The 23231-nt window shown below is 46.7% G+C and overlaps 1 protein-coding gene and 2 long non-coding RNA genes across 6 annotated transcripts in view; 2 read left to right on the top strand and 1 right to left on the bottom strand.

The window, feature by feature from the left end:
* The first annotated feature begins 2734 nt into the window (after nucleotides 1-2734).
* On the top strand, nucleotides 2735-16271 carry LOC309515824. Its single transcript, XR_014212678.1, has 2 exons — nucleotides 2735-2959; nucleotides 15838-16271. It is a non-coding gene; the product is annotated as an uncharacterized lncRNA (long non-coding RNA).
* A 2-nt stretch (nucleotides 16272-16273) lies between these two features.
* Nucleotides 16274-21938, bottom strand: LOC309515817. Of its 4 annotated transcripts, none has more exons than XR_014212661.1 (3): nucleotides 19956-21938; nucleotides 18141-18217; nucleotides 16274-18025 (listed from the first exon to the last, which is right to left on the bottom strand). It is a non-coding gene; the product is annotated as an uncharacterized lncRNA (long non-coding RNA). The 4 variants fall into 4 exon arrangements; XR_014212663.1 differs by having other exon boundaries at nucleotides 16274-18217; nucleotides 19956-20178; nucleotides 20296-21938; XR_014212660.1 differs by having other exon boundaries at nucleotides 16274-18217.
* Nucleotides 21939-22046: 108 nt separating this feature from the next.
* Nucleotides 22047-23231, top strand: part of ITGB8 (integrin subunit beta 8) — a 42405-nt gene continuing 41220 nt past the window's right edge. Inside the window, exon 1 of the mRNA XM_082193922.1 lies at nucleotides 22047-22841. Coding sequence (XP_082050048.1) covers nucleotides 22709-22841 — 133 coding nt within the window. The 5' untranslated portion in view covers nucleotides 22047-22708. The remainder of the gene's footprint in view (nucleotides 22842-23231) is intronic.

Below are 23231 nucleotides of genomic sequence, written 5' to 3'. Positions count from 1 at the left end.
AAAAAAACCCCTTATATTTTGAAAACATAGCTCCTTCTGGATTTTTTTTTGTTTGTTTTTTTGAAGGGGGGGCGACCAATCTTTGACTTTTCTTCTCCTTGACATTCATATATGGTGCTTCCATTTGTTCGCCCAGATCACTGTAGCAGCAGGGATAAAATCTGACATTATTTCATCCTCTGAATGAAAGGTTCATTTATTTACATCAGCCTTTCTCAACCTGTGGGTCCCCAGATGTTGTTGAACTACAACTCCCTTCACGCCTAGCTAGCAAGGCCAGAGCTGAGGGGTGATGGGAGTTGTAGTCCAACAACATCTGGGGACCCACAGGTTGAGAACCGCTGATTTACATGTTTACATGTTAAGTGTGGAAGCAGAACCAGTGTGGTGAGGTGGTTAGAGTGACCTGGGTTCAAATTCCCACTTGGCAATGAAACTCACTGCTTCTCAACCTAACCTTCTCATAGGGTTGTTGTGGGAAATTAAATGAGGAGGAGGGGCCATGTACACCATCCTCGGAGGAAAGGGCGGGATATAAATGGAATAAATTAATACAGTGGCCTGTTGCAAGCAGACTGATGTATCATGCATTCAGAGATGCCATTTTGAGGGCAGACAATGGACAGGGTTTTCCCCCCTTCCTAATGCTACTTTTCATGAGGTTGAACCAACCCATGCACTGTGGTCCCACTGAAAATTTTCCCCACCCACCCACTATGCATTTATAAGCAATGCCATTTCAGTGTTTCAATATCACCCCAGCATGTTACATGAGGGTTAGTGATGGTCCCTGATGATGTAATGCAACCTAGGAACAGGGCAGAAATTTGTTTTGTTTCCTATACTAAGGTAAACTTGCCTGATTTGCATTTTCCAAAATGGACCGAAACAGCCATTCTTCAAAATTTGCACTTCTTTGAATTTTGCAATGTACTTCTCCAGCCAAGGAATGTGCACAAAAATGCATATACTAAGGTAAAATGTGCCTATAAAGGCATATATTAGTGAAATTAATGTATGACTATGCAATATATATGGCGAAATTATTTTGCAAAAATGTGTATTATAGGCAAACTTGTGTGTGAAAATATTATGAGGAATTTGAACTAAAATGTGGGTGAACTTTCATGAGGACATTTTTTTAAAAAAATAAAATAAATAAACTGATGTGGAGAACTGAATTTAAGATTGGAAATATGAAAAACCAAGATAATCCAAAATGAACATGTTTGCCCATCCCTAATCGAACCTTTGCCAGTGGATAAGCTCTTGGAACCAACATAGTCTCTATTTTTCATGGCTGAGGAAGGAAGGATTAATTCTCCACTCCCCATGCATCATGGTCCCAATGAAAATGACTCCTGTGTGCATTTAATATTAATTTTTAAAAAATACGGAGGCTACACATTTAAACCAGAGCCTTTTGCTGCATCATTGTCCTCCAGCCACACTGGGGTTTGGGAGGCAGAGCTTTGATCCCTGATGATCTTTTAGAAGCTTTGTATATAAATGAGCCACTTCACTATTCACTGAACAATTCCCAGAACCTTAAAGTCGCTGGATCACAGTCATCCTTCCTGTGTTGTGCAATCTACCTTTTAACAGTCTTGTTTGTAAACTTGAAAGCACAATGAGGGCCTTTCTCAGAGGTTTTATAAAGCCTTATCAAAGCAGCTCGGATGACGACACCTCAGCGCTTTACTTCCACTATTAATGTATTATTGCTTCAGAGCCCAAACACTCTTGTAATCGTCTAAGAAAAGACTCCGCATCTGCTTCATCTGGAGGTAATGAAGCTTTTGTTTTCTGCGCCAACTCTTCAAGTCCAACATCTGACATGTTGGGGTGGGGGGAGTTTTTACAGATGGGCTATCAGAACCTGCGCTATTTCTGTGGTGAGTTGCCTCATTCCCCTTTTGCATTCTCTAAGATCTTTAAACTGAATATTCTTCTGAACAGGAGGAATGCTGTCTGCAAATTCTTCCACAAGGAAGATACCCTCCGCATTTCTGCTGGCTTGCACATTCTTTGACAAGAGAGGCGCAGAAAGCAAGGACCCGCGTTACATAACTGCGAGATACACCCGTACGTTTCCCAGAGCAGAGCAAGGAAAAGGGATAAGATGAGTATCAGGGACTGAGCTGGCAGCTCGAGACAAAAGACTTCTGAGGAGATGCTGTTTTGTCTCTGAAGCTCAGGACGCTAATTCATATGCTAGGTACTAGATCATGAGGCAATGAGGAATGCTTTTAAAATCCGCTTGATACTAGAATACTGAACATGAGGTAAAGGGGCTGGGGGGATTATTTCCAGATGTAGGTGGCACAACTACAAGACAGTTAATAATGGAACTCATGGCAAGAAAGGAGAATGTTGGTAAAGGAGAGTGAAACAGGACACAAAGGGTTGTAGACCCACTGAAATTAATGGACCCAACTCAGCCAGGCCCATTAATTTCAAGGGGTTTACTCAGTGCTCATTTTCTAGAATGGCAACAGTGCCCACCTAAGAGGTGCCACGGAGCTGAGCTCTGACCTGTATTCAATGTCCCACCAGGCTCTGAGCCTTCCTCCTCTGAGGCTCCCCTAGGGGGTTCACCAGCTAGTTCCTCTTGCCACCCCTTGCCATCCATCCAGTCTCTGATAACAGGATGCTTCCTTGCTGTAGACAGTCTGCCTCCAACCCATGGACATCAACTGGAACAGTGTTTAGGGAAGAGCCCATATACAATGGTACCTCGGGTTACATATGCTTCAGGTTACATACACTTCAGGTTACAGACTCCGCTAACCCAGAAATAGTGCTTCAGGTTAAGAACTTTGCTTCAGGATGAGAACAGAAATCGTGCAGCAGCAGCACAGCGGCAGCAGGAGCCCCATTAGCTAAAGTGGTGCTTCAGATTAAGAACAATTTCAGGTTAAGTACGGACCTCCGGAACGAATTAAGTACTTAACCCGAGGTACCACTGTATGTTTATTTAAGCCATATCTGAGTCTCTGAATGGTGTTATATTAATGCCCCAGATGCCCCTCTGCATGTTCATTTATGAACACCTGAAAAGGGCTAAAGCTTGCCTACCAACATTATATTTTATATGGGTTTTTTGTGGGGGGATGTTAGCATCCAAAATGCACATGCAAAGGGTTACAGTGGTACCTTGGGTGACATACGCTTCAGGTTACATACGCTTCAGGTTACACTGCTAACCCAGAAATAGTGCTTCAGGTTAAGAACTTTGCTTCAGGATAAGAACAGAAATCGGGCTCCAGCGGCACGGCAGCAGCAGGAGGCCCCATTAGCTAAAGTGGTGCTTCAGGTTAAGAACAGTTTCAGGTTAAGAATGGACCTCCGGAACAAATTAAGTACTTAACCTGAGGTATCACTGTAATTGCAAGAGCAGTAGAACTCTGTGATGTCATGCGCCTGAGGCAGTTATGGCAGGTATTTCCGTTGGTTCAGTTTGTTGTATAGTCTTAGTAGTTGGAACAGCAGGTATGTTATGTTGTGGTGCTGTCTGCCTCAAAGTTAGTTTGTCTGTAACAGTATAATCTAGGTAAGATGCTTTTAGCAACTTAAGAAACACCAACCTGCATTGTATACTTAATCTGCAACTGTAAGTACACTAATGAAAAGTTATTCATCATTCTAAATTTAGTTTTTTTGGGGGGGACTAATTAAAGGGTCAAACGCATATTTCCATCTATATCTGGAAATGGGAACTAGAGTCTAATTCCCACATGCTGAACCTATGAAGCCCTCTGTATACACTTCTATATTCTCTGCTTATGGAGGTGGCAAGATATGTCATTGCTGATCGCATAATTGTAAGTTACATGATCTGAGAGAAATGAAGATATGGGCATGAAATGATTTTAAAAACAAACAAACACGTGGACTGATCTCTCCACTAAGCCAGAGTGCTGTTGCATAATAGCGTAATAAGTGCCTTCCTGGATCAAATGAAAGGCTCTTCCAGTCCTCCTGTTCTCTAACAAAGAAATTCCAGGTCCCACCACCACCAAAAAATCTGGTGCTAGTTTTGTGCCGCAAACTATGTTTTGTGCTGGCGCCCAAACTGAGTAATTGTCACTCAAAACCGGGTCACAAGTAAATCTACCCAAACCCAACCTTGTCCGATTGGCTCCAAACCAGTACCAAAATGATGGGCCAGTTTGGTGCCATTTTGTGCCACAAGTCCCACTTTCTGTGCCATCCCCCAAACTGAGTAATTAACACTCAACCCGGGGGCCATAAGTGAGCACTTAAGTGGGAACTTAAGTGGGCTACGTGGGCGCATTAGCTAGCTAAGGCTGGCTAAATGGGGAGTTAAGTTGGCTAAGCAGGGACTTAAGCTAAGGGGACTTAGCCAACCAGGGTTTAAGGCACAAAATGACACCAAACCAGCATACCACTTTGGCACCTGTATGGAGTCAATCGGACAAGGTTGGATTTTTGGCCATTTACTTATGACCCTGATTTGCTTTGTCAATTACTCGGTTTGGGGTGGCGGTGGCACAAAACATGTTCATGGCACAAAACAACACCAAACTAGCACTAAACCTGGGCATCAGTTTTTTGGGGGAACCAGAATTTTGGGGTCACATGTTAATGAAGCTCAACCAGATGCCTCTGGGAAGCCTGCAAGGACCTGAGCCCAAGAGCGCTTTCCTAACTGGCATTCAGCCCCCTGCTGCCTCCAGCTGTGGAGCTAGAACATAGCCATTGTGGCTGGTAGCCACCAACAGGCATAGCCTCTTTGATCTTTTTCTTTCCCTCTTTGAAAGCCACCCAAGTTTCAGTGGCGGAGCTTCATACTCTGGCACCAGGGGCAGAGAGCAGGTGGGGGCATGGCTGGTGCGGTCCCGGGGGCGTGGTGCACTGCCTGTGGGGGCGTGGCGCCCAGCGTGGGGGGGCAGCCGCGATGGCAGCCATGATGGCACCCCACCAGGATTGTGGTGCCAGGGGCAGTGCGCTCCCCCGCTCCCCTCTTCCTCGCCAGTGCCAAGTTTATGGCCATGGCTGCATCTTGCCGTAACCACACTTCACAGTTTAAACTGTGGGCTGTGTGAAGTAGTCTCTTGTACTTCCTGTCACTTCGTATTAGATGCTTTGGCTATTGGCTGTCTGTCTGTTCCTCCCAGCCCACTGAGATTGGGGGAAGGCCAGGTTTCAACAAAGGAAGTGCTTTCATCAGTCTTCCATCCATTCTCTTAATTTCTGGCAAGTTGTTGTTGTTGTTTTCTTTTTTTCAAATGTTTATTTTATGAATTGGGATGTTGGAATGAGGGGAGGGAGGGGAGCAACAAAGAGAGGGTGTTTTCTTTTTCTTTTTCTACATCATAGAAGGAAACCCTTGTGAGCTCAGCCAATACAGTGGTACCTCTGGTTACGGGCTTAATTCGTTCCGGAGGTCCGTTCTTAACCTGAAACCGTTCTTAACCTGAGGTACCGCTTTAGCTAATGGGGCCTCCCGCTGCCACCAAATGATTTCTGTTCTCATCCTGAGGTAAAGTTCTTAACCCGAGGTACTACTTCTGAGTTAGCGGAATCTGTAACCCGAAGTGTTTGTAACCCAGGGTACCACTGTAGTGGGAACAACGGCAAGTCCATGACAAGCCTGTTAATTGTTGCTACTGTTTCAGCCAATCAGAGGTTGCTACATAATAGCTGGGCCATGCAGTTTCCAAAAGCCGTGTCTGGGGTTTGTCAGGGCTTTGCTTTCTACACTGCTTTATATAGCGACTGACAGGACAAGGCAACTTCAGCCCAGCAGAAAATGTTTATGGATTGCACCTTCCTTCTTAACTATCTTGCTGTCTTGAGTATCTTTCGTGGATAACAAAGTAATCAATTTTACAAGTATATTGTTAGTTGCTGGCTCCTTTGAATGCAGGTCCATTTTGAAAACATGAGCATTAAAGTGCATGTGGAAGTTAAAACGATAGCCCTTGGCTGCCACCTAAAGGTTTTAAGTGTCACTATGAAAGGATACCCTCCTGTTGAAAAATAGATATCACATTTTGTTCAAGATGATTTCACCTCCTGTCTTTACAAGAAACATCCAGCCTCTTTACTGCAAGTGAGAGGTGGTCATACTAGGTACATATGCCTGAGCCTTCCCATCTGCAGATGTTCTGGCCTTGTAGCAACAGATTCAAAATTAGGATAATGAAAACATAAACAGCAACACACTGGGAGTTAACACATATAATAGTGGTGCCCTATGTAGATACAATCCTTGCATCATCATGCCATGCAGACTATTTCACACACACAAATGTCTTTCATAGATAATTACTTTGCTGGGAGGGGGCATGTATGTACCCTACAAATATTATGATACCTTGGTTTTCGAACAGCTTAGTTCTCAAACGTTTTGCCTCCCGAACACTGCAACCTCGGAAGTGAGTGTTCCGGTTTGTGAACTATTTTTGGAAGCTGAACATCCGACGGGACTTCTGTGCCTTCCGATTCACTGAGGGAGCTTCTTGCAGCCAACCAGAAGCCACGCTTTGGTTTCCAAATGTTTTGGAAGTTGAACGGACTTCCAGAACAGATTCTGTTCAACTTCCAAGGTACAACTGTATACAGATACTTTTATGAAAGCACAATGTGTCTGTTTCATCATCGTGCACCCCCAGTTGCCTGGTGGTACCAGAAAAATTTAGTACCTTGCAGCAAACTTCTAAGATGCGCTGTCATGAAATGGTATGTACACTATGACAGCATCTCAGAAGTACCATGCGTCGGAATATAGGAAGAGCCATGCTGAATGCATCCAAATACCTTGTCCAGAATCCTTTTCCTCACAGTGACCGATCAGGTGCCTATCAGAAGCCCAAAGAATAGCACTCTCCCACTTCTGTTTCCCAGCAATTGTATTCAGATGCTTAATGCCTCTGATGCTGGATATGACATATTGTTACACACACACCCCTATCTCAGAGTGGTGAGATTCCATGGGTTCCAGGCGCTTACCCAGGTTTCATGTTTCCTTCAGAAATTAGGCACAGTGGAGACTGTATTGTCTTTATAATATATGGTTTATTTACACATGTATACAACCTGAGTCTACAATGGAGGAATTTCCAGCATTCACATCCTATGAGGATCTGGCTTCCTCCTTAAGGGAAGAATTGGATTCAAAGGACAGCAAAAAGACACTTTATGTGTCTAGTTCCAGCTTGTCCTCCCCAGCTTCCATGGAGTTCTGCCCTTCCTTCCCACTGCTAATCAACTCTAAGGCCCTCCCCCCAGGCTATGTCATTCAAAGTGCAAACCCAAAGCCTGGCCTTTGTCTGCTGCCATTGGCCTTTGCCTCTGCTTCTCACTGAGAGCTGGAGTGTTTGCATTGCCAATCATTCTTAATGACCCAGTACTCTGTTCCCTTTGTTTGTTGCTGATGCCCCATCTTCTCCCAGGTGACCTCCTGAGCCCAGAAACCAGGTTTGGCCTGTATTTATGGCACTGCAAGATTCAGCGTCTGGCAGCTTTCCTTAATACTCCAAACATTGATTTATTCCTATCATTTATTAAATCGAAGGATTGGGGGGGGGAGGATCTCCAACTTATAAACTCATAACACATTTAGGGGGATCTAGCCCCCTCCAAACACTCATAACACCAGCAATCATGATTAGTAGCCCCATAACCTTTGCCCTTCATGAATTTGTCTGCTCTCCATATAAAGCATTCTTACATCTTGTATAGTTTAACTATGTGTTGTGTGAAGCAATACCTTTTCCTCTCCTGAATATCCCACCATTCAGCTTCAATGGATGACCCAATGTTCTAGTATTATGAAATGCTAGAGGGATGAATCTTCCTATCCAATTTCTCCACCCGTGAATAATTTTATAAACCTCTATTATGTCTGCCATCACTCACCCTTTTTTTTCCAAGCTAAAGAGCCTCAGCCATTATAGTTTTTCCTCACAGGAGAGTTGCTCCAGCCCTTCTTCCACCTCTGCAATACCATTTTCGAGATGTGGCGATTGAAACTGTAAACAGTATGCCAAATGTCGTAACCTTTGCACTTCTGTGGCTCAGTGGTAAAGCACATTCTTTCTATGTTTGATTCCTGGCATCTCCAGTTAGGGTTAGGGAAAGAATCCTTCCTGACAGCTGGCATGCTGCTGCCCAGTCAGTGCAGACAAGACTGCTCTAGATTGATCAGTGGTCCGACTCAGTATACAGCAGCATCCTATGAGTGGCAACAGCATAGATTGGTAGAAAGGTGTTATGGTATTGGTAGTTTTATTTCTGCTTCTCTTCTTAACGATCCCCAAATGTGGAATTCATTGTTTTCACAACAGCTGCACAGTATTTTCACCAAGCTGTGCTTCATGACCCCAAGATCCTCTTCCTGGATGATGATGATGATGATGATGATGATTGCCCCAGTGGTGCATCACATTACCTTTGCTTACATTCAATTGCATTTTAATTTGCACTCCCCCAGTTGGGAAAGATCGCTTATAACATTTCACTATCTCTCTTTATTTTTACCACCCTAGAACATGCACAGATGAATATGCATTCACCACACATGACTGAGTACATGATCCACATGCAATTTTCCCATACTGAAGCCATATCTATCTAAGGCATTTGCCAACTGCAAACTAGTGGCCTTAAAAGATTTCATTTTCCTCTTTTGTAGTGTGTGAGATTTCAAATGGCTGTTGATGCAGAGGAGTCAGCAAAGGATTCCTTATCTCTCTTCCACTACCCATCAGAACATTTTGTACTTTCCCTTGATCAAAATTGTTTCAGAATCATTTGTATTAAAAGCTGTGGACGTAAATTAGCTCAGCCAGACATCAACTACCAAGGGATGAAGGACGTTTCGATTCTTTCCACCCCCGTAAATACCGCACTGCCTTCCTGTTATCCCAATTTGGGAAAATGTCGCGTTTGACTCAGGGATGGAGTTCCCTGTGGACATACTTGGATGAAGCAAAAGTAGCCCCACTAAAAAGGATGAGTGATATTAAGATCCACTATTTCCACAACAACGGGAGCAATCCAGGCCACCAACTCCAGTTTGAGCCATATGCCAATGAGGATCTTACAATGTCCTATTAAAATTGCTCAGAAACCTGAAGAACTGGGTACACCTTGAGGCAATCTACCAAGGGATGCTGTCATGCTACCTGTAGATGAGTGCCACACCCCATAGTCACCTTTGACTGAACTGTCCAGGGGTCCTTTACCTTTACCTTTTACATAATGAGAGCACCTTACAGGCACCAAGTATGTAATAATAATAATAATAATAATAATAATAATAATAATAATAATAATAATATAATAATAATAATAATAATAATAATAATAATAATTATTATTATTATTATTATTATTATTTATTACTTATACCCCGCCCATCTGGCTGGGCTTCCCCAGCCACTCTGGGAGGCTTCCAATCAAATATTAAAATACAGTAATACATCAAACATTAAAAGCTTCCCTAAACAGGGCTGCCTTCAGATGTCTTCTAAAAGTTTCGTAGTTGTTGTTCTCTTTGACATCTGGTGGGAGGGCGTTCCACAGGTGGGTGCCACTACCAAGAAGGCCCTCTGCCTGGTTCCCTGTAATTAGGCTTCTCACTGGACCTCAGTGTCCAGGTAGAATGATGGGGGTGGAGACGCTCCTTCAGATATACTGGACTGGAGGCCATTTAGGGCTTTAAAGATCAGCACCAACACTTTGAATTGTGCTCGGAAACATACTGGGAGCCAATGTAGGTCTTTCAAGACCGGTGTTATGTGGTCTGTTATGTGTTATGTGGTGTTATATGGTAGGTGTTAGGCAAACGACAATGGGATGGAAATGATGGCGTGGAAGTAGCAACAGTACCTTCCCATATCCAAACAAAGTAACACCTGTGTGGTGCCACCCTTACTTACAATCCCTCCTCCAAATTCACCTTTTTGGCGACACCTATGACCAGTGCTTTTTCCCTTTTAAATTTTTTTTAGGGGTACTCTCATTTTGACTCGGGAAAATCACCATTTTATAGTTCAAATAGGGGAAAATAAATACAGTAAATGGACAAAAACACAAATATTCACAAAATGCTTAGGGGTATTCGTACCCCTGCACCCCCCCCCCCCGAAAAAGGCACTGCCTATGACACAACACCTTTGAGTCTCAGGCCCTCTAAATCCCTAAGCCTTAACGCATGTAACTGAAAGAACCACATATTGCTTCCCTGCTTCCCCCTGCCTCCACTTCCCTTCTTTTCCTCTGTTTTTCTTCTGTGCTCAATGTTATAGACAGTAAGCTCTTCCAGGCAGGGACAAGTCCATTGTGCTCCGTAAAGTACTGTGCACAATGATGAAACTATATCTAAATCATGCTATGAAATAACTAGATAACTGGAGAAGTGTCATTCTCTGCTCTCTCCCTCTTATCCTTCCCTTAGGTTTGTTTCTAGCTCCACTAATCCTAGACTTTCTATTCCTTTCTGCTCCTGTATACTTTTTCCTCCACTGTCCCTTGTTTTAAAAGTAGGTTATCTCTGCCCATGCTGCTTTCAATCTGATTGTAAAGCTCAGAGACAATTTAACAAGGCAGCGCTAATGCCCTCGAGCTTGCTGCCCTGCCAGAGGTCTCTTGGGAGCTGCACTGGCTGGTACAGCCATGTACCCTCTTGTAGACTGAGTGGGGCTGAGCAGGGGGGTTACTTAGGAAGGGACAGACACAGATTGCGCTCTCCTCCTTTTGCCTGGCTCAGAACAGTATTGGTAACTGCAGCAGCTCAAGCAGCTATTGCACCTCAATAGGAAATCAAATGGAGAAGACTGGTAAGAGGAACAGAATTAAAGGAATGGAGGGCGAATCTGAAAAGTATGGGTGGGGAAGAGATGTGGATGCAATTTAAATCTGATGTTAAACCTGTACAGTTGGTAGAGCATGAGACTCTTAATCGTAGGGTCATGGGTTTGAGACCCATGGGCAAAAGATTCCTACATTACAGGGAGTTGGGCTAGTAGTTGTAGTCCTTTCCAACTGTACAATTCTATGCTTCTCTAATAAGGTGTGTCAACATGAATCTGTCATAGGTATAAATATAGGTAAAGGTAAAGGGACCCCTGACCATTTGGTCCAGTCATGACCAATTCTGGGGTTGTGGCGCTCATCTCGCTTTATTGGCCAAGGGAGCCGGCGTACAGCATGACTAAGCCGCTTCTGGCTATCCAGAGCAGCGCACGGAAACGCCATTTACCTTCCCACCGGAGCGGTACTTATTTATCTACTTGCATTTTGACATGCTTTCGAACTGCTAGGTTGGCAGGAGCAGGGACCGAGCAACGGAAGCTCACCCCGTCGCAGGGATTCAAACCGCCGACCTTCTGATCAGCAAGTCCTAGGCTCTGTGGTCTAACCCAGTGTTCCCCAACCTTGGGCCTCCAGCTGTTTTTGGACTACAATTCCCATCATCCTTGACCACTGGTCTTGCTAGCGAGGGATGATGGGAGTTGTAGTCCAAAAACAGCTGGAGGCCCAAGGTTGGGGAACACTGGTCTAACCCACAGCGCCACCCGTGTCCCAGGTATAAAAATATCCATAAACTAAAACACACGTAAATCTAACAGGATTATATATAAGGTTTGCTGGTTATGTAATCCAGCCTCGTATTAGGCAAGGGGGCTCAAGACATCACTGTGGCCTGTTCTTTCTCCTACCCACCATACTATTGCCAATAATAATATCATATGCAGCTGCTTCACATGTAAAACTCCAGAAGTGCAACTTACAAAGGCCTGTTCTGAATTTTGAGTTGAAAAGGTGCTAAAACCACAAGGAGGAAATGCAGTACTTTTACTGTATGTAGAGATATAGTTCAAAGCTCCACCTGCTGCCATGGCCCAGTGATGATAAACATGTTTGGGCAGAATAGTGTGCAGTATGTAGAACTGAACTATTTTCAATGATGAACTATTCCAGATAGTAACATGGTGATAAATACAATCATTGTATCTTGCAATCATAATGTGATCATGTTGATTACATTCTTACATAATATACCTGTGTAGAGTTTTTAAAAAATAAAATAAAATACTGGGGTTGGTGGTCTTCAGTTATGAGAATATTTGCCGGGAGTGTGCATTACGTTTGGATGAATCTCAGCTGCTGAGGAGAAGTGGAAGACTGCATCTCAGAGGGATTTTCGGCTTCTTGGAGGTGAAGCAGGATCTGTACAATGAAGCGAGTCCAAGCAGGGACCCCTGAAGCACTTTGTGGCACCTTGGCAATCCAAAGCAAGCTTCTGCTGAAGGCAAACTAAATGTCTTTAAACTTACCTTAATGCCAGGGTGGGATGATGGAAGAATAGAGAGCAAACATCAGAGCTGGAAAAAGCGGGTGGAGAGCTCTATTGAGAGTGATGGGATTCAAGTTAGCTGCAAATATCTTCTCCCAGTGGTTTCAATGGGATTTAAGCATGACTAACTTTCTTTGGATGGGGGCCAGAGTATATTTTTAAAGGCAGGCCAGATGGCAGCTCTTCCACTTGAAATTAGAGAGAGAGGGAGAGAGAGAGAGGGAGGGGGGTTCTCTCTGCGCATATATGTGCAGAAAAAAGAGCAGCTTTCTATCCTGAAACAAAAATTATGTGGTTTTTGTTTATTTTGTAGAGTTCTATCCCACCTTTCCAAAAGGCCCTCAGGCAGTTTACAATAAAAATAAGCAGCAGCAGCAGCAGCAGCAGCAGCAATGGTATAGTTTGAAACAAGTCATAGAAGGCCCTTGCTGCTAAAACAAATAATAGAAATTATCTATGGTTATTGCAGGGGTCGGTAGATCCTTTTGAGCTAGTTTTCCAAAGACATCATAGGTGTCACCTGGTGAGGCACTCAGAGAGAAATGCATCTAAATTAAGATGTAATAAATAAGCCAGTAGTACATTATATTTATTAATTTAACTAACAATAGGGACTCAGTGTAGCCTCTGGGACTTATGGTACTTAGGCCCCACCCCTATCCTTAGGCCCCACCCTCACCAGTCCTGACTGCACCCCCCCTCATACACTTTGGTTTGGCTGGAATCTTTCCTTGAATTGTAATAATGTCTCTTGCTTGCCTGTATCGAGGGTGAAGAAATGGGGGCGGGGGTTGAAACCTTTTACTTTTGCATTGGTGGAATGTATGGTACTATACAAAAGCAAGAGCAGCATCCATTGCTCTGCTTGGCGCCTCTAAAAGGTAAAGGTAAAGGTACCCCTGCCCGAACGGGCCAGTCTTGACAGACTCTGGGGTTTGTGCGCCCATCTCACATCTATTGGCCGGGGGCCAGCGCTGTCCGGAGACACTTCCGGGTCACGTGGCCAGCGTGACAAAGCTGCTCTGGCGAGCCAGCGCAGCACACGGAACGCCGTTTACCTTCCCGCTGGTAAGCGGTACCTATTTATCTACTTGCCCCCGGGGGTGCTTTCGAACTGCTAGGTTGGCAGGCGCTGGGACCGAGCAACAGGAGCTCACGGGGATTCGAACCACCAACCATGCGATCGGCAAGCCCTAGGCACTGAGGCTTTTACCCACAGCGCCACCCGCGTTCCCCAATCAACTCGCCTCTGGCCCCAATCAAAACTGGCATGTCCCGTCCCCCCCAAAAGTGACCCATGAGCAGCCCCATCCCTGGTTTATCTTGTCAAAATAACTCATATCTCCCTTCTTAATTCTTACTCACCCTTTTCATTTTCATGTTTTGGCTGCTGGTTACTTTAATTGAATTGTTCAAAAACTGTAATAAAAAAAATCTTCAATTAAAACGATAACAGGATTTTATAAAAATTGAATAGAAATAATGCATCCTTAACAGCCCCCCCCCCCGATGATGGAGAAATTGTGGTTGAATTGGTACATTTTACAATTGGTCATGCAAGGAAACATTCAAATGCTGGTCAGTGATTTGTTTGTTTTTTATTTTTTTTATTTATACAATTTAAAATTCTCATAATCTACATAATTGATAAAAAAGACAAAAACCCACACACCCATTCTCCTCCCCCCCCTCAACTTCCCCTTTATGGTTTTTTTTTTTTTGGTAAATATAGTCCATCTGCTTACATTGTTATATCTTAACTTCATATTCTTTTATCTAAAAACATTCCCATTCTTATCATTTTAAATCATCTCTTTAAAAGTACTTCTTATACGTAATTATATTCAAAACATTGTTCCTTATGTGTTACATTCATTTTTGTGGTTGTACATGTTTACACGTGTGTCAGGGGTTCAGGAGCAGAGACGCAGGAAAGGGAGGAAACAGAGAGCGAGGGGGAGGAATCCGAAGGAAGGATGAGTGATGATGACGACCCGAGATCTCCGAGTCTTTCCAGTGAATCGGAAGATTCACAGAAAGGGGCGCCAGTGGCCAGGGCAAGGGGGGGACCCAGGGGGAAACCCCAGGAAGATAGAGCCAGAGGGGACTCAGAGAGCAGCAGTTGGAAATCGGGGCCAGCGTCCCCGGCTGAGCGCAGCGGGGAGGAAGGGGGCCAGGTATCGGGTGCCGGAGGCTCTCAGCAGGAGGGAGGGCATGAGTCAGGAGTGGCCACACCTCCATCGGGGAGCGAAGAAACGGTTAAGCAGAAGGTGGAAGGTTGGGCGCGCGCGCCAAGTTCAAATACACAGGAAGGCGGCACAGTAAGCAGTCCGGAAAGGGAGCCAGGTCCTAAAGCCCGCCGCAAGGAGGCAGAAGGGTCCGGGGGGTCGTCGTCAGCGTCAGCGTCAGAAGAATCTAGGAAGGAGGGGACCCCGGGGGGCAGAGGGACCCAGAGGAGGAAGGAAATACGCAAGAGGTGGAGCAAGGCTAGGGTATTAAGTTGGTGTGCAGGAGGCGGGGAATCAGACGGAGCTTCGTCGGTCTAGCGTATAAGACGTAGAGCTGCACGCTGCAGTTCGGAAATGGAATCTGTAACTCAATAAAGACTTTTATAAAGTGAACGCTGGCTAGCGTGGTCCTATGTGAGCTGGGATCTGGAAGCAGCTCTGACGTGTTTAGTGGTTTATGTGTTTACTTAGTCTGTTTCTTTACAGTATTTCTGTAGATACAACATATGTAATTCCCAGACTTCTTTTAAAGTCTCTATTGTCTTTATTTCTTAATCTTCCTGTAAGTTTCGCCATTTCTGCATATTCCATCATCTTGGTTTGCTAGTCCTCTTTGGTCGGTGTTTTGTCATCTTTCCATTTTTGAGCAAGCAGAGCCCTGGCCGTAAATGCTGGTCAGAGGTTTTTAATGAAATAAACCAAACAACTGGCCAAAATATACAAGTGAGCCCTCAATTGGCATTGTTGTCTATTTTTGATAATTTTTGTAGAATCATAGAATGGTAGAGTCGGAAGGGACCACAAGGGTCATCTAGTCCAACCCCCTTTGCAATGCAGGATTATTATTTTTACCAATGTGGGGCTCAAACCCACAACCCTGAGATTAAGAATCTTATGTTCTACCGACTGACACTGGCGGACAAAGGTGGGGGCGGGGGAAGCAGCCTGCACTGGGTGCCATTCAGGGAAACGGTGCCACCGCGGTTGCCCCCCCCCCACGGACACACACCATGCCCCCGGGATGTGTGCTGCCACGCCCTCGCCTGTTCTCCACTCGGGGGGCTGCAACATGTAGCTACACCACTGCCGACTAAGATATCTTTTTAAAGAGCTAATACTTTTCTTTATCGTGGCAGCTAGATTAATAATCAGCAGTTTCTAAAAGCAGCCACACTCCAACCTGCTGAGTCTGTGGTACAGTGGACGCTCGGGTTGCGAACGTGATCTGTGCAGGTCCATAACCCAAAAAAACGCAACCTGAAGCATCTGTAACCCGAGGTATGACTGTATAAGGAAATGTGGCAAATTGCTCTGATGGAAAATCTTACCTTTTCTTCTTCTTCTTAAAGAATGGCAAACTGGCACATGCAGCGTCTTACTTGGATGTGTCAGGAGTCTTGGAAGCTTCACTACCCAACGTTCTCCTACAAAGGGACCCTGAGCTGGTTTGGAGGTCCTAACAGGGGAGTGCAGCTATTGCATACCCTTGACCGAAGAACAGTACACTCCTTCAATCTGGGATTGCTGTCCACTGAGCATGCAGCTTCAGGAGGGACGCAGGAGGAGTGGTGAGGGAGGAAGGGGACACCCACCTAGATGCCAGATCAGCCTAATCAACCCTGGCGATCAATGGGGTGAAAGATGTCGCAGCCAGATCTCCCTCACATCTTACCTTTAAAGTAAAAGGCTCAAATAAATGGTCCGGAAACAGATGAATATTACGCCATTTGGGATAAATTTATTGAGCATGTAACTAAATCTGAGGGCATTCTTCACACCCACACCCCACACACAACTGGAAAATTATGGACTATATTTGACATAGATACAGAACCTGCTTGCCATTGATTTAAGAATACTTGTTTGTTTTGTTGTTATTGTTCTCTTTACTTTTATGTACCTTAAATGTGATGTAAAAACTTAATAATAAAAAGGTCTTTAAATATTATTATTAGTACTAGTACATTTATATACCACTTTTTATCTTCCAAGGATCTCAAAGTTGGTGTACACAGCTCTCCTCCCCATTTCATCCTCACAACCACCCTGTGAGGTAGGTTAGGCTAAGAAAGCCACTTCCGAGCTGGAGAGGAGGTGGGGTTCTGGGCCCAGCCCCTCCCCACGCATGCGGGGGCTGGCTCTCAGCCCCCGCGAGAGCAGGGTAATCCTCGGGCGTGCCTCCGACCCAGCCAGCCAACCGGCAGGCCGGGTAGGCGTGGCCTAAGACATTTAAGCCTGGCGCACCCGGGGACCGCCCTCTCTTCCCGTTCCAGCTGCTTAGGTTTTCCCATCTTACCCTCCCTTAAGTTGAGCTTAGGTTGGCCTGGCTAGGGCTTAGGTTTAGCTAGGGTTGACCTTGCTATGGACTTCGGTTGGTCGCCGCAAGGGGCCTGGTAGGAATTTTTCCATTTGGCAAATTTCTAGCCTTTGGTTTTTTCTGCCTACCTCGTAGCAAATGTCACAACTTTATCGGTATTGGCGATTAGGCATCGGCAGGGGTTATTGTTATGCAAATGAAAGGAGGGAAGGAAGCGCCATCTCCTTCCCCCAAATGAAAAGGAGTAGTCCGGTAGAGGACTCCGGGGGCGTTGCCCTGTCCAAGACCTAGGGAGGTGAGGGCCTAAGGCACGCCCCCGGGCGGTGACACCCGGGGGATCCTAGTTGGCGTACTTCAACAGGACTCCCCCGGCTGGTGGTTAACCCTTCCCAGTCACCATGCCGGGTAGTCGATAGGAGCCAATGCCTAAAGCCAATACCTTTCAATTCCTGTAATCAATAAAGTTGTGGCCTTTTACGCCCATTAACCTTAAATAATGTGTCTGGTGTCTTCATTTCACAAGGGGGAGGGGTACTTGCCACGCAAGGTCACCCAGTGAGATTCATGGGGAATTCGAACCCTGCTCTCTCAGGTTCTAGTCCAACACTCTAACTATTACACCACACTGGCCCTAATGGCCTACAGCTGCTAAGTTTTTGTTTGTTTCAGCTTCATGATTCTGCCCTTTCAAAATGTTGTGCGATTCAGTAAATCAAAATGGCATGTAGGGCGAATAGCAGCCTTGGCCAACCTGGTGCCCTCCCAATGTTTTGGACTACAACACCCATCAGCCTCTGTCATCTGATGGGCTATGTAGTCCAAACATTGGGAGGGCACCAAGTTGGCCAAGGCTAGCCAAGCATAAGCCTTACATTTTGAGGTTATGCAAAATGTGAACAGTTTTGGGATTGGACGTGTTGCCGCCAGATTTCTGTCATCATGAAACTAAACAGAATAGCATTGTCCTTGAATAAAATGTGATGCCCTTAGTAAAGGGTGATGTCAGTGAATGATTAGTCAGATAACATACCTGAAAAGAAACAGGGAGGGGGGAGTTTCCTAACCTAGCCTTGGCTTGAATTGAAGGTACTTTCCACTTACTCAGCTGCAACAAGTAACCTTTGAGTCCTTCTATGTATTCACTGGTCACTGAAAGAACAGAAAAACTGAAACTCAGAAGAGCAGTTGGCTGGCAGCTCCGTGGGTTTTGTGCTTTCTTTCTTTTTTCATTCTTAATCTGAGACAGTCCAAATCAAACACTTACTGAAATATTAAAGAACGATATGCAGGAGGTGGATTACTCACTGAGGAGAATGCATCACCCATTGCTGAGAAGGCTTCCTTGGATAAAAAAGAAAATTAAATCACTAGAACAACGGAACCATACTCTGGAAAATGAAAGGGAGAGCAAAGGGATAAGATTTATTATGCACTTGGAGTGGGTGGAAAAGAGTTCATGGCCATTTACCAGCTTTTATGAAAAGGCTGCCTTCATGTGTAAGAGGGTAGGGAGGACCTGGCAACAGTGTACATAAGGATCTATCTTTCAGCTATTGTTCTTACATCATCTTGTGGCCATTTTATACATTGGAGCAGGGAACCTCAAATCCTGGACTCTTCCCAGGCCACCATCACCACCCCATTCCCAATCTGCAAGTGGTTTTGCCTGGCTAGATGGTGTCCTTGAACTCTGATATGTGGGTGGGTGGAGGACAGAGAGGGGCATGTAAGTGTGTGCAGAACAATGGCACAGCATGGCTTGCCAGAGCCTGGGGCTACTTGGAGTGGAAACTGACGGAGTGTGCATGTGCATTCAACTCCCTAATGGTGTCTGCATCACCTAGAAGATCGTGACCATAGAGATAAGAAGAGTCGTTCTGTCGTCTGGAGAGGTCACTTCCTGGTTCACATGGAGAAGCCATGTTCAACAGAGTCTAGTAACAGAGGTACTCAGTTGTACTGAGGCAGCACCGGCTGTTGAAATTTTGTGCCCCCAAATTTTGCACCTGGGGCAATCTCCAGTGCCCCCCATGCTACACCACTGGCACAGAAACTGGCCTGCTGACAAAAGTAGCATTTGTATTCATTGCTCTGCCCACAATTTATTTTGGTGCCTCCCACCACTGGCACAGTGGTCCTGAAAGGTTTGCCCAGAAGGGAATGGGCTAAAAAAGCTTCCCCATCCCTGACATGTGCTAACCCCAGGTTCTAACACTGCCAGACAGGCTTCATGGAGTCTTATAAACCACCCGGAGTTTCGTTCAGCCTGTGGACCAAACGCTTCCACCAACAAGAACTGTACATGCACACAACCTCAGGAAATTCTTGCATACAATTCTCTGAAATCATGTGAGAAGGGGCCACTGCTTGGAGGAACAGCATCTGCTCTCTGTGCAAAAGATGCTATGCTCAATCTTTGGCACCTCCGGTTTTTTAAAAGACCCTGGCCTGAGAGCTGGTGCCAATCAATAATGGATTAGATTGATAAATAGTCTGAGGCAGCTTCATTTGTTAGACGATAGACAGCCTGTGAATGACGTAATATACTGGATAAGGGGGCATGACTTCTAAGCGAACTTGACCATCAACAGATGTGCTTTTGGAAATTACCTTGATCTAATCTTAATTTGTTTATCTACAAATTATAATACTTAACAACATGACTACAAGGACACTGGAAACAAGGACTGTAAATTGCTTCCAGATGATCTGCTTATTGAGCATTTGTTTGCACAAAGTTTGCAGGGAGGTTGTGCAACATCCACTGCTGTCAAACAACTGTTGTCCCATTGCTTTTCATTGCCTTTCCCTATCACTCTACTCACTGAACAAAATCCCACTAGTGTGGGCTGAGAGCAGGGGATTTTGCACAAGAATGCAAAATCCGCTTTAATTACGCAAATGGAATTTACTAGTATACAACTGAATCTCATCCACAAAATAGCAACAGTCCAGAAGTGGCCTATGTTGCATACCACAATCCCTGACTTAAAACACATTATATAAAGGCCCCATTGAGCTCAGTGGGATTTACTTCAGCACCCTGTGTTTAGAATAAAGACTACAATCCGATACCCACCTGGCAATGAGCTTGGCTGGTGTATCCAATCTCACCTGCTTGATGGGGCAGAAAGCCAGATCTGCTTCCCCTTCTTTGACATCTGGAGTCCCAAGAAGAAGACCTCCCCCTCCATCCCTTGGTGCCTGTTTACCAGCCCAGTACCTCCTCCTTCCTTTCTTCTTGCATTTGGTGCTGCCAAACCGTGCCAGGTCCTGACAGAGCCAAGAGGTCCATGGCATCCCTGCATATATGACATCAGAGACAGGGGCAGGCAGCTGTAGTTTAAGAAAAAGACCTGGCAGACCAAACAAGCAGATCTGGTGGGTCACGTTTGGCATGCGGAGTGGAGGTTCCTTACCCCTACATCCAGGTCAATCCAGGTAATCTCCATTGAAATGTCTTCTCAAGTAGCAGCAGTGGCGTGGCATGGAGGGGGGCACAAGGGTGGTTGCCCCAGGCACAAAATAATTAGGGGTGCAAAATTTCAAGAGCCAGTACTGCCTCGATACAGCTGTGTGCTTCCGTTGCTGGGCTCTGTTGAAAGCGACTTCACCGTGGGCCCAGGAAGTGTCCTCTACAGAAAACAGAATTACTTATCTTATTTCTACGGCTGCAATCTCGTAGGTGATCCAGACACTGTTAGGCAGTTGAATGTGTATGCGTTCTCTGTCCGTTTCTCTCCCTCACACTCACCCCCATCCACGCAGCCCCGGGTGCTGGTAACCCACGCTATGTCACTGAGTAAGACTTGAGAAAGACCTTGAGATCTTTGGGAAGCAACTCTGGGCATGATTATCTGATTCTCTGGGAGGCAGCTTCAAAATTCATCTGGGAGGAACTGATAGCAAGGAGTTGTGGGTTCCTCACTCCCTGAACATTCAACTGTTTTCCATTCCATTCTCCCAGCAACAGGGCGCGAAGTCTCAAACAATTGCAATCGTAGCATGAACAATTGTGCTGCTTGATGAATAGTCCACATTGTTTTAAAATAAGCCCAGACTTGGGCTTATAAAAATGCTATTAAGACTTTGAGTGATGTAAGAATATGGGCTAGCCTTCCCCTGAAGCAACATGAAACAATTGCTCCAAACAGATTCCTAACCAGAGTGCCATGTTCATACCTCTCATTTCTTCCTGCCCTAAAATAACACACAGAGTTTGAGTGTCACCTTCATTTTGAACATCCCAGGCTTGCGGGGGGGGGGGGGGTGTCGCTGTCAAGTAAATTATATTAGGATTGCAGCCTCAGCTTCAGGGCCAGAATCCAGAGCAGCATACAGGCAAAACTGAAACCGAGCAGAGGGCAAAGCCAAGCAAATGAATACGGTGTGTTCAACTGAGGCCCCACCCCAAGGCTCAGCTTCAGAACCGGTTTGCGTCAAGACTCTTCCTTGGAATTGCAAATTATTAATATGAAGGATCACCTCATATCATGGTGCAGAATGCAGTCATTCAGGATTCTCCCACCACTCCCTGCTGCTTCCACAGTTCTGGGAAAGGGCTTTTGTGGTGGCGTTAAGAAGGCTCTGTGACTTGCTTGCTAAGAAGTTCCCGCCTGTTCCCACCAATTGGCAGCTTATCCTGTTTTCGGTGCAGCTTCAGGAGCGACACGACAGGCAGGAATTCAACAGGTGCAGCTTCGTCAACACTGCACGTGCATCGAGGCAACGCGTCCTCAAGTTTCAGAGCCGGGGAGAGCTGTGTTACGTGTTTTACCATAGCACTCTCCGCCGAATTTCTGCACAAGTCATTTCGAGCAGCGGCAGAAGAAAAAGAAGGCAGTAACTCCCATTGTTTATATTCCCCAAATCCTGCACAGAACCGTAACAGAAATCAGAGCTGCCCCCTTAAATCCCAATCCCCCGCCGGTGCTTCCTGGCTCTCTTGGATCCTCGCACCGGACTTTGAGCGGCTTCGGGGTCCGGCTGACCTCGAAGGAAACGTGGTCTGCCTGTCAAGCCCCGGCGCGGGAGGGGAGGGGGCGGAGCTCGGCCTGAGAAGCCCCCCTCCCTCGTCCGCCCCCCGAGCCCCCGCCCCCGGAGGCGCATTCCCGCCGGGAACAATGGAGCCGGCGATGCCGAGCGCGACAAAACAAAGCGCGGTGTGGGCGAAGGCTGCGCGCGCTCCGCCCCTCGCGTCCCGCCCACGCGACCCCCTTCGCCCGCCCTCGCTCGTCGGGAACCTGCCTGGCAGCATCCCGCGCCGCCGAGACTGACGCTTCGCCGCCAGGCAGAGGGGAACGCGGCTACCACAGGGGCTCGGCTGGCCTGGGCGCGGGAAGCCCCGGCGGCGGCGGCGGCACGCTTTGCTCGGACGCCTCGGCCGCTTCGCCGCCCTCCAAGCCGCCTCGCCTTCCCTTCTTCCCTCTCGGCTGGGAACTGTTGCTTCTTGTCCCGCGTTGCCAAGGAGCCGGGCGCCAGGAGCGAGACAAAAGCCTTTTGTGAAGGAGCCGCGGCGGCGGCGGCTCCCTGGGAGAGCCGGGCCGGGGGGCCGAGGCGGATGGAGAGGCTCTCCGGCAAAGCAGCGCGCCGCTTCTCCTGCCCTCGCCGGGCTGCACCGGGCTCAGCTGACGGGGGGGCGCCGCCGCGCTCGCCCTGACATGTGGCGGCGCTGCGCCTGCTGCTGCCGTCGTCGCTTCTCCTCGGCTCCTTACCTGCGCGGTGGTGGCGGCGGCGGCTGCTGCTTCTCCCGCCGCCCCCTTCGTCCAAACCCCGCAGGCGAGAGCTTGGTCGGGCCCCGGGCGCGGGGCGAAGGGCCGCCCGCTCGGCGCGATGTGGACTCCGCTCTTGGGTCGTTCCCTGACGGCTGGGCTCGCCGCCCTGCAGAAACGCCCGCGAGGTGCTGGCCCGCTCCTCGGCTTCGCCTGCCTGCTCGCTGCCCTCGTGCCGGGCTGGGGCCAGAGCCGTAAGTTTGGGTCTTGGTCTATTCCCTTCCGGAACAGGCACTCGCGCCATCTCCAGGATGCTGCACCTGACTCTCTGGCGGCTGCGATCCGGTTTCGCACTTACCTGGCACCGAAGCATCTTTAAGATCGAGGCACCTCAGCCCTGAGGAGTTGAGTGGCCAGGATGCAGCTTTGGCAGGGTCCATGTCACTCGATGGACTCTGCTCCTAGAAAGCTATTTGACAGAAGTAAAAACAAAAATGGGGGGAGAGGGAGACGTAGGAAGTGACTTTTAGTGGCTGGGTTGGGGAGGTTCTCTGGTTTGGGTGTAATAAAGATTTCCACCCAACTCTGGGTTTTGGAGTTTCCGCAGGAGGTAATTTTTGAGTAGTGAGGGGGAATAACCATTT

Source organism: Podarcis vaucheri (genome assembly GCF_965113315.1).
Source record: "Podarcis vaucheri genome assembly, chromosome: 12".
Taxonomy (NCBI): Eukaryota; Metazoa; Chordata; class Lepidosauria; order Squamata; family Lacertidae; genus Podarcis; species Podarcis vaucheri.
This window is presented reverse-complemented; position numbering and strand designations above follow the sequence as displayed.